Source organism: Mycteria americana, chromosome 4 (genome assembly GCF_035582795.1).
Source record: "Mycteria americana isolate JAX WOST 10 ecotype Jacksonville Zoo and Gardens chromosome 4, USCA_MyAme_1.0, whole genome shotgun sequence".
NCBI classification, from domain to species: Eukaryota; Metazoa; Chordata; class Aves; order Ciconiiformes; family Ciconiidae; genus Mycteria; species Mycteria americana.
In genome coordinates, this window is record NC_134368.1 from 3,604,769 (window position 1) to 3,617,192 (window position 12,424).

Sequence of the window (12,424 nt, forward strand, 5' to 3'; positions counted from 1 at the left end):
GGTGCTCTGTGCCTCAGTTTACCTGTTTGCAAAGCAGGCACGGGTGTCCTGCCTGGGCTGGACACAGCTGTGAGGCTGGAGGGAGGAAATGATATCATGCGATGCAGAAATAAGCAGCGCTAATGGAGGTTGTAATGAGATTGCCCCTTACTAGGGGAAGCTTTCTTGTGCTTTAGAAGTGCAATGATCTCCTCATTTCTGGCTGCTGCTGAGAGCAAGCTGAAAGGTTAAATCTTGACCTGTAAACCTTCTACAATCTTTAAATTTATATACAGAAGTATTGAATGTGAAGTAACTGGTCTTTTCTCTTGTGACCTACTTGCCCTATTGATCCCATTCACTTGTCGAATGCCCGAACTCCTTTAAAAAAAAAAAAGTGGTACAGGAAAGATTATTACTGCTGTTAAAATGGCACCATGGCTAAACATGGGGCATTTTACACTGGGGTGAGCTCCAAACCAGCAATAACACAAACTGTGCTTCAGCCAAATTCAAGGTGGTTGCAAATACCAATTGTGCTTTGCAAGAATGTTTAATGCTTGCTTTGCTTGTTTTCAAATATTTAGAATTACAGTTTGTTTTGCCTGTTTTCCCTGTAGCTGCTGCAGATGGAAAAACTGAGGTGCTTGGGGTTTTCAGAAACTTATTATTTGAGGGTGGGGGGAAATGTCGTGAGGAGCATTATAGCCTAAGCTTCCGATTGTTGTATTTTTGCCTAAAGAGGGTGGTCTCGCCCTAAACTTTTGAGTTTCCTTATGCAAACCTTGAAGGAATATTTTGACTAGAGCAAAGAAAGGTAGAGGGCCTGTAAAGCTCTGACGTGGTGGTTTCTATCCTCCTCTATCTTCCCAGTGGTTTGAGGGTGAGTGGGTGCTGCCTGCTGCCATCCGGTCACATAACCGGGGAGTATCAAGGCTACAAAGCCCAACTCCCATCTTCTGGTTTTACTTGCTCCTTGTGGCACCTCAAGGTCTTGTTCCCAAAAGAGGTGAAATCATCCCAACGCCACGTTTATATGCTTGAAGCCAGCCAATGCCATAGAAATGGGAACACGGCTGTCTAAATGCCCAAGAGCAAGAGTGTATTTACAACTGTTAATTACTTATATAAATGCCTCTGAGCTAACCTAATACATTTATGGACAATTTTAGAGGCATTACTGAGTGTTTCACTTGTACAGGTTTACTTCAGGTGCTCTGTAACTCTCTTTCAATTTGCAGTGTAAATTTAAATGTTCTGCCAGGTTTTGCGTATCATCAACACTTATCTTTAAAATCTGGACCAGCCTTGGAGGAAAAGTAATTACTGTACGTTTAGTAGTCCACTTAAGGATCTGTGCAGCCTGCTTGCTCTTAATTTTTTCAGAGATCCTGATGGAATTTGTTTACCAAGCTGCTGAAAGTAGGTGTCTTTACACATATGTATGTATATATATATAAAAAAATATTGTGTCTAAATATATATATTTAAGAGCAGTGATTCCAGTGCTAGGAACAAAATCACAAAATTAGCACTGGAAGTCCTTACAGTTCAAATGTGTTGCTCTAGATCAATTTGACTTTTACCTGTTAAAATAAGTGAAAAATAAATTTGTAAAGCACTGTCTTTAAGAGAAGCAGCTCTCCTGATTTCTTTTCACTGGTTTGCGGGGTAGAGCTATAAACCTGGTGAAGCATAACGTTAATACTGCATGATCAAGCAAGAACGAACCACTTCATTTTACTTGCTTTGATTGTCACAAACCTATCCTAATGCTTGCCTGTTGGTTGTTTGTACAGTTTTTAAGAAATATTACTACCATGGGCGCACAGGAGACAGTTACTTGGAAAAAGCACGAACTGATGCTATTCCAAGCCTCGGCATCAATACCACCTTCTTGATGAATTCATCAGTGAGCAGATCCATGTCCCTAGAGAATCAAACAGGCACGCATGATGTGCATTATGGACGTGAAACTGCCGTCCTTAGTCTCATGTTGATGTTGGGTACCCTTTGGCTTGGTCATACGCTCTATCAGTTTAAGAAAAGGTGAGTTACTTCAGTCTTAGAGCTCAGACTACTGATTATTTCATATTACCTGTGAGGAATCGCTAATGGTTTAGATCTTAATTTTGTAACCCAGAAAAATCAGGTGGAACTCTTCCATTAGTGGTGGTGGAAGCCAAAGCCAGAGGTGAACTTGGCTGGCCACCTGGAAAATGTTAGCAGCAGAACAAAATGTTCGGTCTCTGGACGATGGCCTTCCGTATTTGGTTTGGCGTTGCAAGTGATTTTTTTAGAAAGCTTTGGGTGAATCATGTATTTCATGTTGGAAATCCTGTAACTCCCCCCAAATAGGCATTGAACCATTTTGGGGGTCAAAAATCCCTGATGGTGCTGGTACCAGTACCAAGTACTGAAGGTACTTTCCCAAGTACCTTCAGTGTGCTCTTGGGAGTCAAATACCCAGCTCTAATTTGGGTTCTACTCCTATTGCCCTTAAAACTCTTCATTTGAAATGCTTGAGTAAGCAATTAAACTAAAGTGGAAATAAGACACAAATTGGTGCTTTGGAGGACTTTTTTCTAGCTTGCATCTTAGTTTCTTGTTTCTTTATGGGTTTTGCTTATGCATTCATCAACCTTCAAAGGCTATAGATTCCAGAGGATTTAGGGCCGAATTAAAGACTAATTCTTCATTCCAAGTATCTCTTTAGAATTGCAAGATTGGACTGAATTTTCACTTGTTAAAGCATTAATGCTATCTGGATTGAGGGATTGTCCCTAATGTGGCGTTGACAGAAATTTTTTGTCTTTAAATTGCAGCCCATATTTGCATGCGAGAGTACGTGAAATTCTGTCCGACTGTGCCTTACCAATTTCGGTTCTGACTTTCTCTGTTGTGGGTTCCTATATCTTCAAGGAAATCGAAAGTAAGTTATATTTTTATTCTCCGGAATACTGGGGGAAGCTATTTAGGATGTATGAAAGAGAAATTAAATCCTAGAAGGTTTTTGCTTAAAAAAAAACCCCGGAGTTCTTCCGTATAATTTCACAAATACTGTGTGTACCTCCCACTACCCCAAGAGCTCAGATTTCCTCAAGATTATATTTAATTCATTCAAAACCCCAATCAAACAAGGCTGAGTGAAGTTTTTTTCTCTAGATAAATTATTCCAGTGTGTCTCTTCATTTCAATGTAACTTAAAGTATGTATCTCTTACAATAAAGAGGATCAACAATTTCTGGCAAAGAACAAAGGGCAGAGTAATTAGCAGGCAGGAAGGGTTGTTGCCAGTCATACAGACGTAGAGTTGATGATCCCAGTCTGTCCTCTTTGTCTCCAGTTTACGTTTTCCTAATTTAGGTGAAACGGTGCAGAGCATCTGGGCAGTTCTAAGTTACACAAGGAAATCTAAAAATGAGACACCATTCATTGGCCAAATAGATCAGCTTTTCCATATCAGGAAGCGATAATGGGGACAGGAATTGCATTGTCCTGTGGTGACGTGAGTGGGTGATGTGAGGAAATGTATGGAAACAAATAAGAAATGGCTTTTTTTCTGTGATGGCCATTCCATCCAGTTGGATTGTAAAATGATATGTGGCCATGTGTGATTTATCCTTAGTCATGGATTTCTTCCAATGGCAGGAAAGTAGGGGCATTTTATACTAAAATGCCTTGCACAGCTTGTTGGATATGAGGAAGCTTTAAACTGCCTCTGTCAGTTGATTAACTGAGCAGGAGGAGTATACTGCTAGTTAGAAATAAGGTTTTCCAATCTAAAAATGCCTCGCATCTGTGGAAAACAAGTTTCCCTCTTTTGTTTTGCTCAAATATATGTAATGCCTCACTAGAACTAGCAGTAATCTGTCAAATCAGGATGGCAGCCAAGTTCTAGGAGGATGGAGGAAAAAAATAAACTAAAACAGCCAGATGAGCCTGTCTTGTATGGCCTTCTGGCTTCCACATGCCAGAGCATCATGCCTGGTTTGCTGCGTTGGTTCCCAGTAGTTCGTGATGTGGGTAAAACATTACTTGAGTCCATGTGGATGGCTGGACAAGAAAGTGCCTCCTAACATCATTCCCCTCCCTCTTTCCAGTGTCCAAATTTAACTACAACCCATCTGAGAGCTTGTTCGTGCTGGCCCCGGTCCAGTCCCTCTCCATCGGATCAGTGATGAGCGCCATGGGGCTGGGGTTCCTCCTGTCAATGCTCTTCTTCATAGAGCAGAACATCGTGGCGTCGCTCACAAACGCACCGGAGAACAGGTAATGCTTTTGGCACTCCTCTTCCTCTCTGGAGGGACGTCCTCAAGTCTCTTCCCAGCACTGCTTGTCCAAATCTTGTCTGAATATCAGAAAAGGCATTCAGGACATGTTCTTCAGAACTTCTGTTGTCACAGATGAAAGTAACTCTACTACTTAACTCCTCACCATCCCCAAAACCCAGTGTTGTGACAGCGAGTCAAAAATGCAAAGCATCAATGAGCTCATTGCCTCAGCATGTTTCTTCTTTGCCTGTGTGTGAATGTTACGTAGATATTTTGTATGGCTTGAGGCCTGTGGATGTACCCCCAGATATTTAGGGAGTGTCTGACCCATATGGATGCTTGCGCTGCTCTTGCAGTGTAGAGAATTTTTTGAAAATGGAAAGTCAATGACCTGCACAAATGTCCTAGCATGATATGCTGCAGTTGAGCATCAGAAAAAAAGTGTTTGGAGCTGTTAGTCTCCAACTGAAAAGGTGGAAGTGAAGTAAAACAGTATATCTAATGTCTGATAAGTCTGATTTATGTGCAAACTTGAGTCGAGATGTTGCACTATTAAAATATTCCCTCTGATGTTTTTGTGTCAACTGCAATCGGATATATCAAGAATGAATGTATATGACCCTTTTTTCCAGGGAAACCACCATGTCTCGGAGGATTTTTTGCTAATGTAATGTGTGGGAGGGTTCTCTCCTTGCATAACAGACATTAGCATTCTCCATGTTGCAGCTGGAGTGACAGCGAGTTAGGGGAGAGAAGACAAGCTCAAATTTAGTTATACTAATTTGGTTTTCTTTGACCACTTGATTTTTCCTCTTATCTTTATTATATCCCTTTAAAGTGTTGCATAAATCTGTAATGTAAGTGGGTCATCTCTTTCCTAATATGAGTTCTTCTAAACTTGTAGTGTTTTCCACTAGGGTGTCTTTAAGGAATGTAAAATATTCTTCAAAGTTCTTTATAGTGTTTTTCATAATGCCTTGTTACAGATCTGAACTTATGCTGATCAGGACATGATTCCTGATCAGGTATTTGGGACATGGGTTTTCAGAGACAGAAATACTAGGACGTGACACCTTCTGTTTGTGGTACCATCACAGAATAAAAATACTGTTGTCTATACCAGCCAAATGGAGAATGTGCTGTCTGGTGTCTTACCAAATGTAGTGATTTCCTCGTGTAGAAAAAACAGGGAAAAGATGATGCTTGCATGAAAGTACACTGATGTGCTTTGGTAAAGAAAAATCACAGCAAGCTTATGGGACAGTCCAAGGAATACTGGGCTGGTTGGGCAGTGTGAAGATAACCTAGGATAAGGCATCTAGATCTTTGTATGTGTGTTGAGCTAGACAAGCTCAGTGGAGCCTATCCGTTGGTGAAAGCAGGTGTGTACCACACACAGTGCTGCAAGACTGCTGAGACCAGAGTCCCAAGGGGACTAAAATAATGCTGCTGTTGGATGTATGGCCTTTGTACATAGAAAGCCTTCTGAAAAGGGCAAACAGGACAATCAAACAATAACCCTGGGGATGCTGGAGATGCCTTTTGCTCTGAGAAAGCAGCACATGAGCAGGCACTGCGCTTTCAAAGCGTGAGCCAACACAGGAAGTCTGTTTACAAGCCCACCCTTCCTGCCAGCACCTTCCAGCTTCAGAGGCATTGTAATGTAGGCATCTACCTGACCTAGTCACCCCGTAGCCTCCTTAGTCAATGGAGGTGAGCACTTCCATTGAGACAAGTCTTTTTGTTCCAAAACCGAACCCTACCCAAGATTTCTGCTGCCCAAACAATGGCATCTGCTCCTCTTTGAGATAGATATTAGGCATCGATCTTCATGTGGTGGGTCATGTCTACTAGCTCCGTGCACCTCATGTCCTAGAGCATCTCAGATGTCTCCAAGTTTCTGCTTAGGTATTGAACAGAGCTTGCTTGGGTGGCATTGAGACACCTAAATGGCACTCCCTTTCCAGTTGGTGCCTGGAGAGCAGTTCAGCTGATCCCTTGTGTTTGTGTCAGGGTGACAACTGCTGTTTGCTCTGAGGCCCAGAGCAATACCAGACAGGTATAGCCCTTCAGGTTAGGTATCAAAGTCTGAGAGCTGAATCCTTCCCCAGCCTTTTTCTAAACTGTACTCGTGGCATCTAAGCAGTTGGTACCAGATGGGTATATTCAGGAAAGCAGCAGACCTTGCAAAAAATGGCAAGGTTAAACTAGATGCGAGTTCAGTGTTAGCAGTGGGAATGTGAAGTTGTCAGCTTCCTTGGTGAAGGCTGCCAGTTTCCCCTTCCCTTAACAAGCAAAATGGGGAGGCTACCCTGCATTCACCAATGTTAGGAGCATATCTCCTTGGCTGGCTACTAAGGAGGAGCTGAAGCTTAATGAATTCATGTCCCATTTTGTTATTGTGCAGTAGCAATTACATAATTAGGGGATTACTGCGGCATACTGAGCACACCTTCTGCCTGTGAGGAAGGTGGGAGATCAGGGTTAAAAACAAGACCGGTGGGAAACATCAGTGTCGGTATGGCCCTGGGTTTCTAACCGCTCCTCACACGTACTCTGCTAGCAGAGTACACGTGGACTCCGCTAGCAGATATACGTGTACGTTTTGAGTGGACTCCGCAATAAACGTAGTGGCAAAACACTAACGATGTTTTCATGGGCTGTTATTTTAGTGGGTTGCCTTTCTGCTCAGCATTGTTCTTTCCAGGAGATGGCTGCTTTGGGAGCAAACTATCAAGTTGCATTACCTTTCGTGTTCATGTAGTGCAGGCTGTAAAGCAGGAGGAGTGTGAAATCACTCTGCGCGTGGAAGTGCAGTTCGGTGTTCAGCATTTGAGCTCAGGTTCAGCAAGAGCAGCCTGTTACAGTTTGCGCTGGGTGTAACTGCTGTCAACAAAAACCTCGTTTCAGGTTGGTGAAGGGAACAGCCTATCACTGGGACCTCCTTCTCGTTGCACTGATTAACACAGGGCTGTCGGTCTTCGGCCTTCCCTGGATTCATGCTGCCTTCCCTCACTCCCCAATGCACGTCCGCGCCCTGGCCTACGTGGAGGAGAGGGTTGAAAACGGACACATCTACGAGACGTAAGTAGGAAACGCAGAGCTGTCTTGGATCTCTTCGGTTTCGTTTGTGGTTTCCTAATCCTTTGGGTACAGTGGGTTACGTGGTTGGGGAGTTAGCTGTCTTCTTGAAGACCTGCAAGATATGAAGGTGGAGGGGAGATGCACCAAATGAAACCACCTCAGCCAGCATGGCCTGTGACCCCACTTCATCCCCCTTCACCAAAGTGCTTGTTCTAGGACAGACGCAAATTTATGCTCTTGTCAGTGGCTGGCGGCAGCGTGCAGGGATTCCACCCGCTCCGGTGCAAACTGTCCTCTGGAAGAGTTAGCCAAGGCTTTTTTCAGGTTTATCCTTGTGGAAAGCTGAGGAGATGCTTTGGCCAGATCTTTCCATATGTCTTCACAGAAAAATCCAGTCTGATTCATTGCCTGAAACCTGTCTGGTGGTTATTACAAAGGGTAGGAAAAATGCAGCATTATTTCAAAGCTCCCATAGCATCTTCCGCCACGTGTTGGGAAGGCAAGATGCTTATTGAATTCTTTTGTTTTTAAGCAAAAGCAACTGTGAAGCCATGCCTGGGTCAGGGCTTTCTATTTAAGACTAGCTTTTCTGCTGTTCTGAGTTGTCCCATGCACTCTAAGAGACCTACTCAAAAAAAAAAAAAATTAAACACCTAATTTCTCATGAAACCTGCTCCCGAATAGAGATTATCTGGTCTGTTTGATCTCAGTATGTTACAGTTGAGTGCTTTTACCTCAGAAGTGGTAATTTCCACTCACATGCCATTGGTTTTAATTATCCTGTCTTGATTTCTGTTTTCAGAGTTGCCACTTATCAAAAGTGAGGCTAAGTGGCCATTTACTTTGGGGATGGAGTGTGGGTCTGTCTTCTAATTTCAATCTCACCTTCACACTGTTTGTGGTGCCAGCTGGCCCAGCCCAACCTGGCACAGCTGTGTTTTGGGTCAGCGATGGACAGTTTTCACCTTCCACATCTGGAAATTGCTGAGTCCTGCCGTTCCCTGCAACACTTTTATGACCTTTCCTGGGAACTCGGTCCCCTGGGCTCGTATTGCCATTAGTATGCGTTGGTATTAGTTGTTTCCACAACTATATCTGTCTTCAGTAGATGCTAAACCCTATTTCAAAAAAAGCAACTTCGTAATTTGAGTTCTGTAGGGTTTTAATCCTTTCACCCTTGCTCCTGGTGTCCATGACCTGCTTTGGGATACCTCTGCTCTCCGTTTCTTTGCGAGATGCAGAATTTACACTTTGAAATCCATGTGCCAAGCCTCCCTCCTGTGTCTTCTCTTGTCAGTTTTAATACCTGGTGACGTCTTTCCTGTTTTGCCACCCGCTGTCTTTATTCTGCACTCTGGCTTCTCCCTGACAAAGTCCAGTTCCCTCCCTGAATTAAGGACTACCTTCTGCCCTTGTCCTCTGCTCCTTCACCCAGCTGCCCTAAAAGAGCATGGGAGAGCCCTCTTCAGCCATGCTAACCTAGATATGGTTCCAGTGATCATCCTAAAAAGGACCTGAGGGATGCCCTGATCTCACTAAGCATGTTCCCTTGTGGCACTGCTCTTTCTCTGCTGGAGGCAAATCAGTACGTAAACGAGTGCTGTGAACTGGATGTTGGGAGTGAAGAAGGGAACAAGGATTTCCTGGTTATTTGAACTCCCTTTGAGACTGAAGCTTTTTGCTCTCTGCAAAGCATTGAGCTATAAACAGGAGGCTCCGAGCAATGTTGTCATCTTCCCCCCCCCCCCCCCCCCCCCCCCCCCTAGCCAGCTCTGCTGACAAAGAAACTTGCTGAAGCTCAATTAGAAAATCAGGAGTTCTTTTCAGCGCTTGCTCCCTTGGCAGGCTCCTTTCCTGCACTCAAATCAAAGCTCTCAGTGAGGATGATGATATAAACAAGAATAAAGATCTGTCGCAATGAAAGCAAAACTTTTTTTTTCTCCTCTGTAGAGTAACCACTTGAGTTTCATGTGGCAATCTGCAAATAGGCTCTCATTACTCATATGGAGGAGGTCGGGAATGGCTAATCCCGTGCTAGCTGTATTTAAAGAATTCTGGGGAAATGAGCCTGGATTATGCTCTTTAATCTCCATTAATTATTTCATTTCCACTGCAGCACAGGCTTTCTGGAGCTGTTTCCTCAAGGGCCAAACCAGATTCTGAACACATGCAAATTACTGGATTTCTTCTGTTGACTTAATGTGATTGTTCTTGATGTCCTTACCCTGGAAATAAGCAAGGTGCTAGAACTGGCAAAAGACCAATTTGAGGCTGGGAACTTCAACTTTAAAGATATTAAGTTTTGTTGATTGTGAGCAGTTTTAACTGTGTTCTCATAAGAAATCCAAACTATTTTAATAAGTGGCATTAGCAGTAGCCGACACTAGTAGTTGCAGTACATCTTGTATGTGATCAAAGACTCTTCAGTGCTGTGACTGCCGCATCCCCAAGAGATGACAGGCAGAAAAATCTCATGAACTTCAAAAATCCATTACCAAAGGGCTGCTACTCAGCTGTTCTTGTACTTGCAGACTTGCATCTGATTGAAATGTGGTGGCTTCATACCTAATTTTGATCCTGAGCTCTTGGGTTTGCATGACTTCACTTGCAAGGAACCTAGCAGACTTGTGTGTGCTCAGACTGACGCTTGCAGGACATGAGCATCCCCAGCAGCGGGTTAGATCTTTGCCTGAAATAGCAGAAATCCTTCCTCTGTAGCTTACCTAATGACGAAGCCAGGGGAACTCTTGCTGTACCTGGATGGGGCTAAATCAGTTAGTGTATCCTTTCACTCCTGCTTTACTGGGCCACTTCAGAGCTACCAGAACCACTACAAGCCTCTCAAGTAGTCTAACCACTCCTTCTAGGACTATCAAATTACTCTGAATTAGCTCTTACAGTTGCACTTTAAGCTTGCTTGGCTCTGTCATCTCCAAGGCTTCTGTTCTGTGGTGATCCAGACCTGGAGGCAGTGAAAAGGGTGCCAAACTATGTCCACCTAGGTGATGTCCCAGTTCTTTCAGAGCTGGCAAGAGCAGTCTGCAGATAAGAGTGAAGTGCTCTACTCTCCCTTAGCTTCTCTAGGCATTGGCAGGGACCTCTTGACATAGGAGACTTGCAAGAGGATCTAAACAAAATCTGTTTGGAAGGAGGAAAGCTGTGGTTTCTGCTGTTTAAACCTAGCCGGGGAGGGGGGAGGTTACTTAGAGGTTAACACCTCCTGTGGCTCTTTTGTGCATCCTGTCTTGGTAATCCTAGATAATATGCATGATCTGGGCTGTTACTCACCGAGGAATTCAAGCGTTGTCCTCGGGACTTTATGTACTGTTTGTGATATCTGTTGTTCCTTAGGTCTCATAACCGCTTGTGTTAATTCTGCCATGTTACCCAAATACTGAGAGCAAGCCTTAGGCTGTTACCCTTTCCCTCTCTCTAAATACAGGTGTGGAAGGCTCCTTCATCCCCACAGCTTCATTATGCTCTTGAATGTGTAAACAGATTTGAAGTCCGACCTGACCTTACTTATAAGCAAGACTCAAAAACTTAATATTGAAACAGTTCACTGGGAAGCAATCTTCTTTAGGACAGAAGGGATTACAAAGTCCTAGCAGTGCATATGTAAAAGAGGAAAACGTGTTTTGATGGATCTTGTGGCTGGCTCTTGTGTTAATCTTCAGAGTATTTTGTGTACAGGGTTAATTTGGAATATGAGGTCTCGCATCCAGGGAGTGAGGCCACTAGATGACACCAAAACAGCCTATGGACGAGAATTTGTCTTGATAATAGGGGGATTTACTCACTAGCTTATCCACTGAATTGGTGGATTTATCTAAAAAAAAAAAGTTATGTTAAGAATCCTTCTTTTCTCTATTTGAACTAGTCTTGAAAGATGAGGGGTTTCTTTCCTCCTATTGTTTCTGGTAATTTGTTTTTTCCAAACTAGGAGATGCTCACAGGTTTAGTTGAAGTGAAAAGAAAACAAAGCAACCTCCCCTCACCCCCCCCCAAGGAGGCTCTGAAAGTTGCTGCACGCTTTCCTGTCGGTCTCTCTCCCCCCAGCTTAAGAAAAAAATCAATCTGTGGTCTGTCAGCTCTGGAAAATTTGCATTAATTAATTACATGTTTTGCATGGTAATAGGCAATTTGCAGCACAACTATTATCCACAGCAGAATTAAATTTCTAGCTCCCTGTGTAGTGCTCTCAGCTTTCGCTCCTATATAAACAAGGAGATCCTCATATACATCAAAAATGCTGACTCGCAGTCAAGAGTGCAGACTTTTTTTTACAAGAGGTTCATTAGTTCCTGTAGAAGTCAATGAGTTTTCTTTTGGATAAAAGCCAATTGCATATGCACTAGGTAAATCGAGGAAAGGATTACTGCCCAGAAAGAGGATTCTTGCCTGGGGTTTTTGGGGGTTTTTTGTTTGTTTTGGGTTTGCTTTTTTTTTTTTTTTTTTTTTTTGCAATATGCTAAACAGAATTAGTTTAGAGGGCAATTTAGTTCAGGATAGGATCTGTGGAGCTTTGCAGAAGGGAATTTGGCATTTTTCCAGTTGCTCTGTTTGAGCTGTGGATTAAGTGCCTGGCCTGGATCCAGCAGAGCTCTGCCTTCTCAGTGTCAGCACGGGGCCAGAAGTGCTGATCTCAGTGCAGTGGAGATGAGTTTCCCTTTCCCGAGTGGCACGTGTCCTGCACCTACGTAGAGCAGTGAGCCCCAGCGATAAGCTTACATGGATACTGGAATATTATCCTAGTCCCCTAATCCCTGTTTTCTTGCTTTCAGGATTGTAAGTGTGAAGGAGACCAGGCTGACAAGTCTAGTGGCCAACTTCTTGGTTGGCCTCTCGCTCCTGCTCCTTCCTTTCCCTCTCCAGTGGATCCCAAAGCCAGTCCTCTATGGCCTCTTCCTCTACATCGCATTGACCTCCATTGATGGGAACCAGCTCTTTGAAAGGGTGGCTCTCCTGCTCAAAGAACAGGTACGCAGACTGGGGCACCAGCCTGGTGGAACAGAGAAGGAAATTGTATTTACAACCTTAGCACCAAACCGTGCCTGGAGCTATGGAAAGCTGCTGGTGTTGGGAAT

At 43.6% G+C, this 12,424-nt stretch overlaps 1 protein-coding gene across 1 annotated transcript in view; it reads left to right on the plus strand.

Moving 5' to 3' along the window:
• The window catches only part of SLC4A11 (solute carrier family 4 member 11), a 74,519-nt gene that overhangs the window by 49,441 nt on the left and 12,654 nt on the right, over positions 1-12,424 (plus strand). Inside the window, exons 16-20 of the mRNA XM_075500463.1 lie at positions 1,779-2,028; positions 2,805-2,911; positions 4,083-4,251; positions 7,164-7,337; positions 12,122-12,317. Of these exons, the coding sequence (XP_075356578.1) occupies positions 1,779-2,028; positions 2,805-2,911; positions 4,083-4,251; positions 7,164-7,337; positions 12,122-12,317 (896 nt within the window). The remainder of the gene's footprint in view (positions 1-1,778; positions 2,029-2,804; positions 2,912-4,082; positions 4,252-7,163; positions 7,338-12,121; positions 12,318-12,424) is intronic.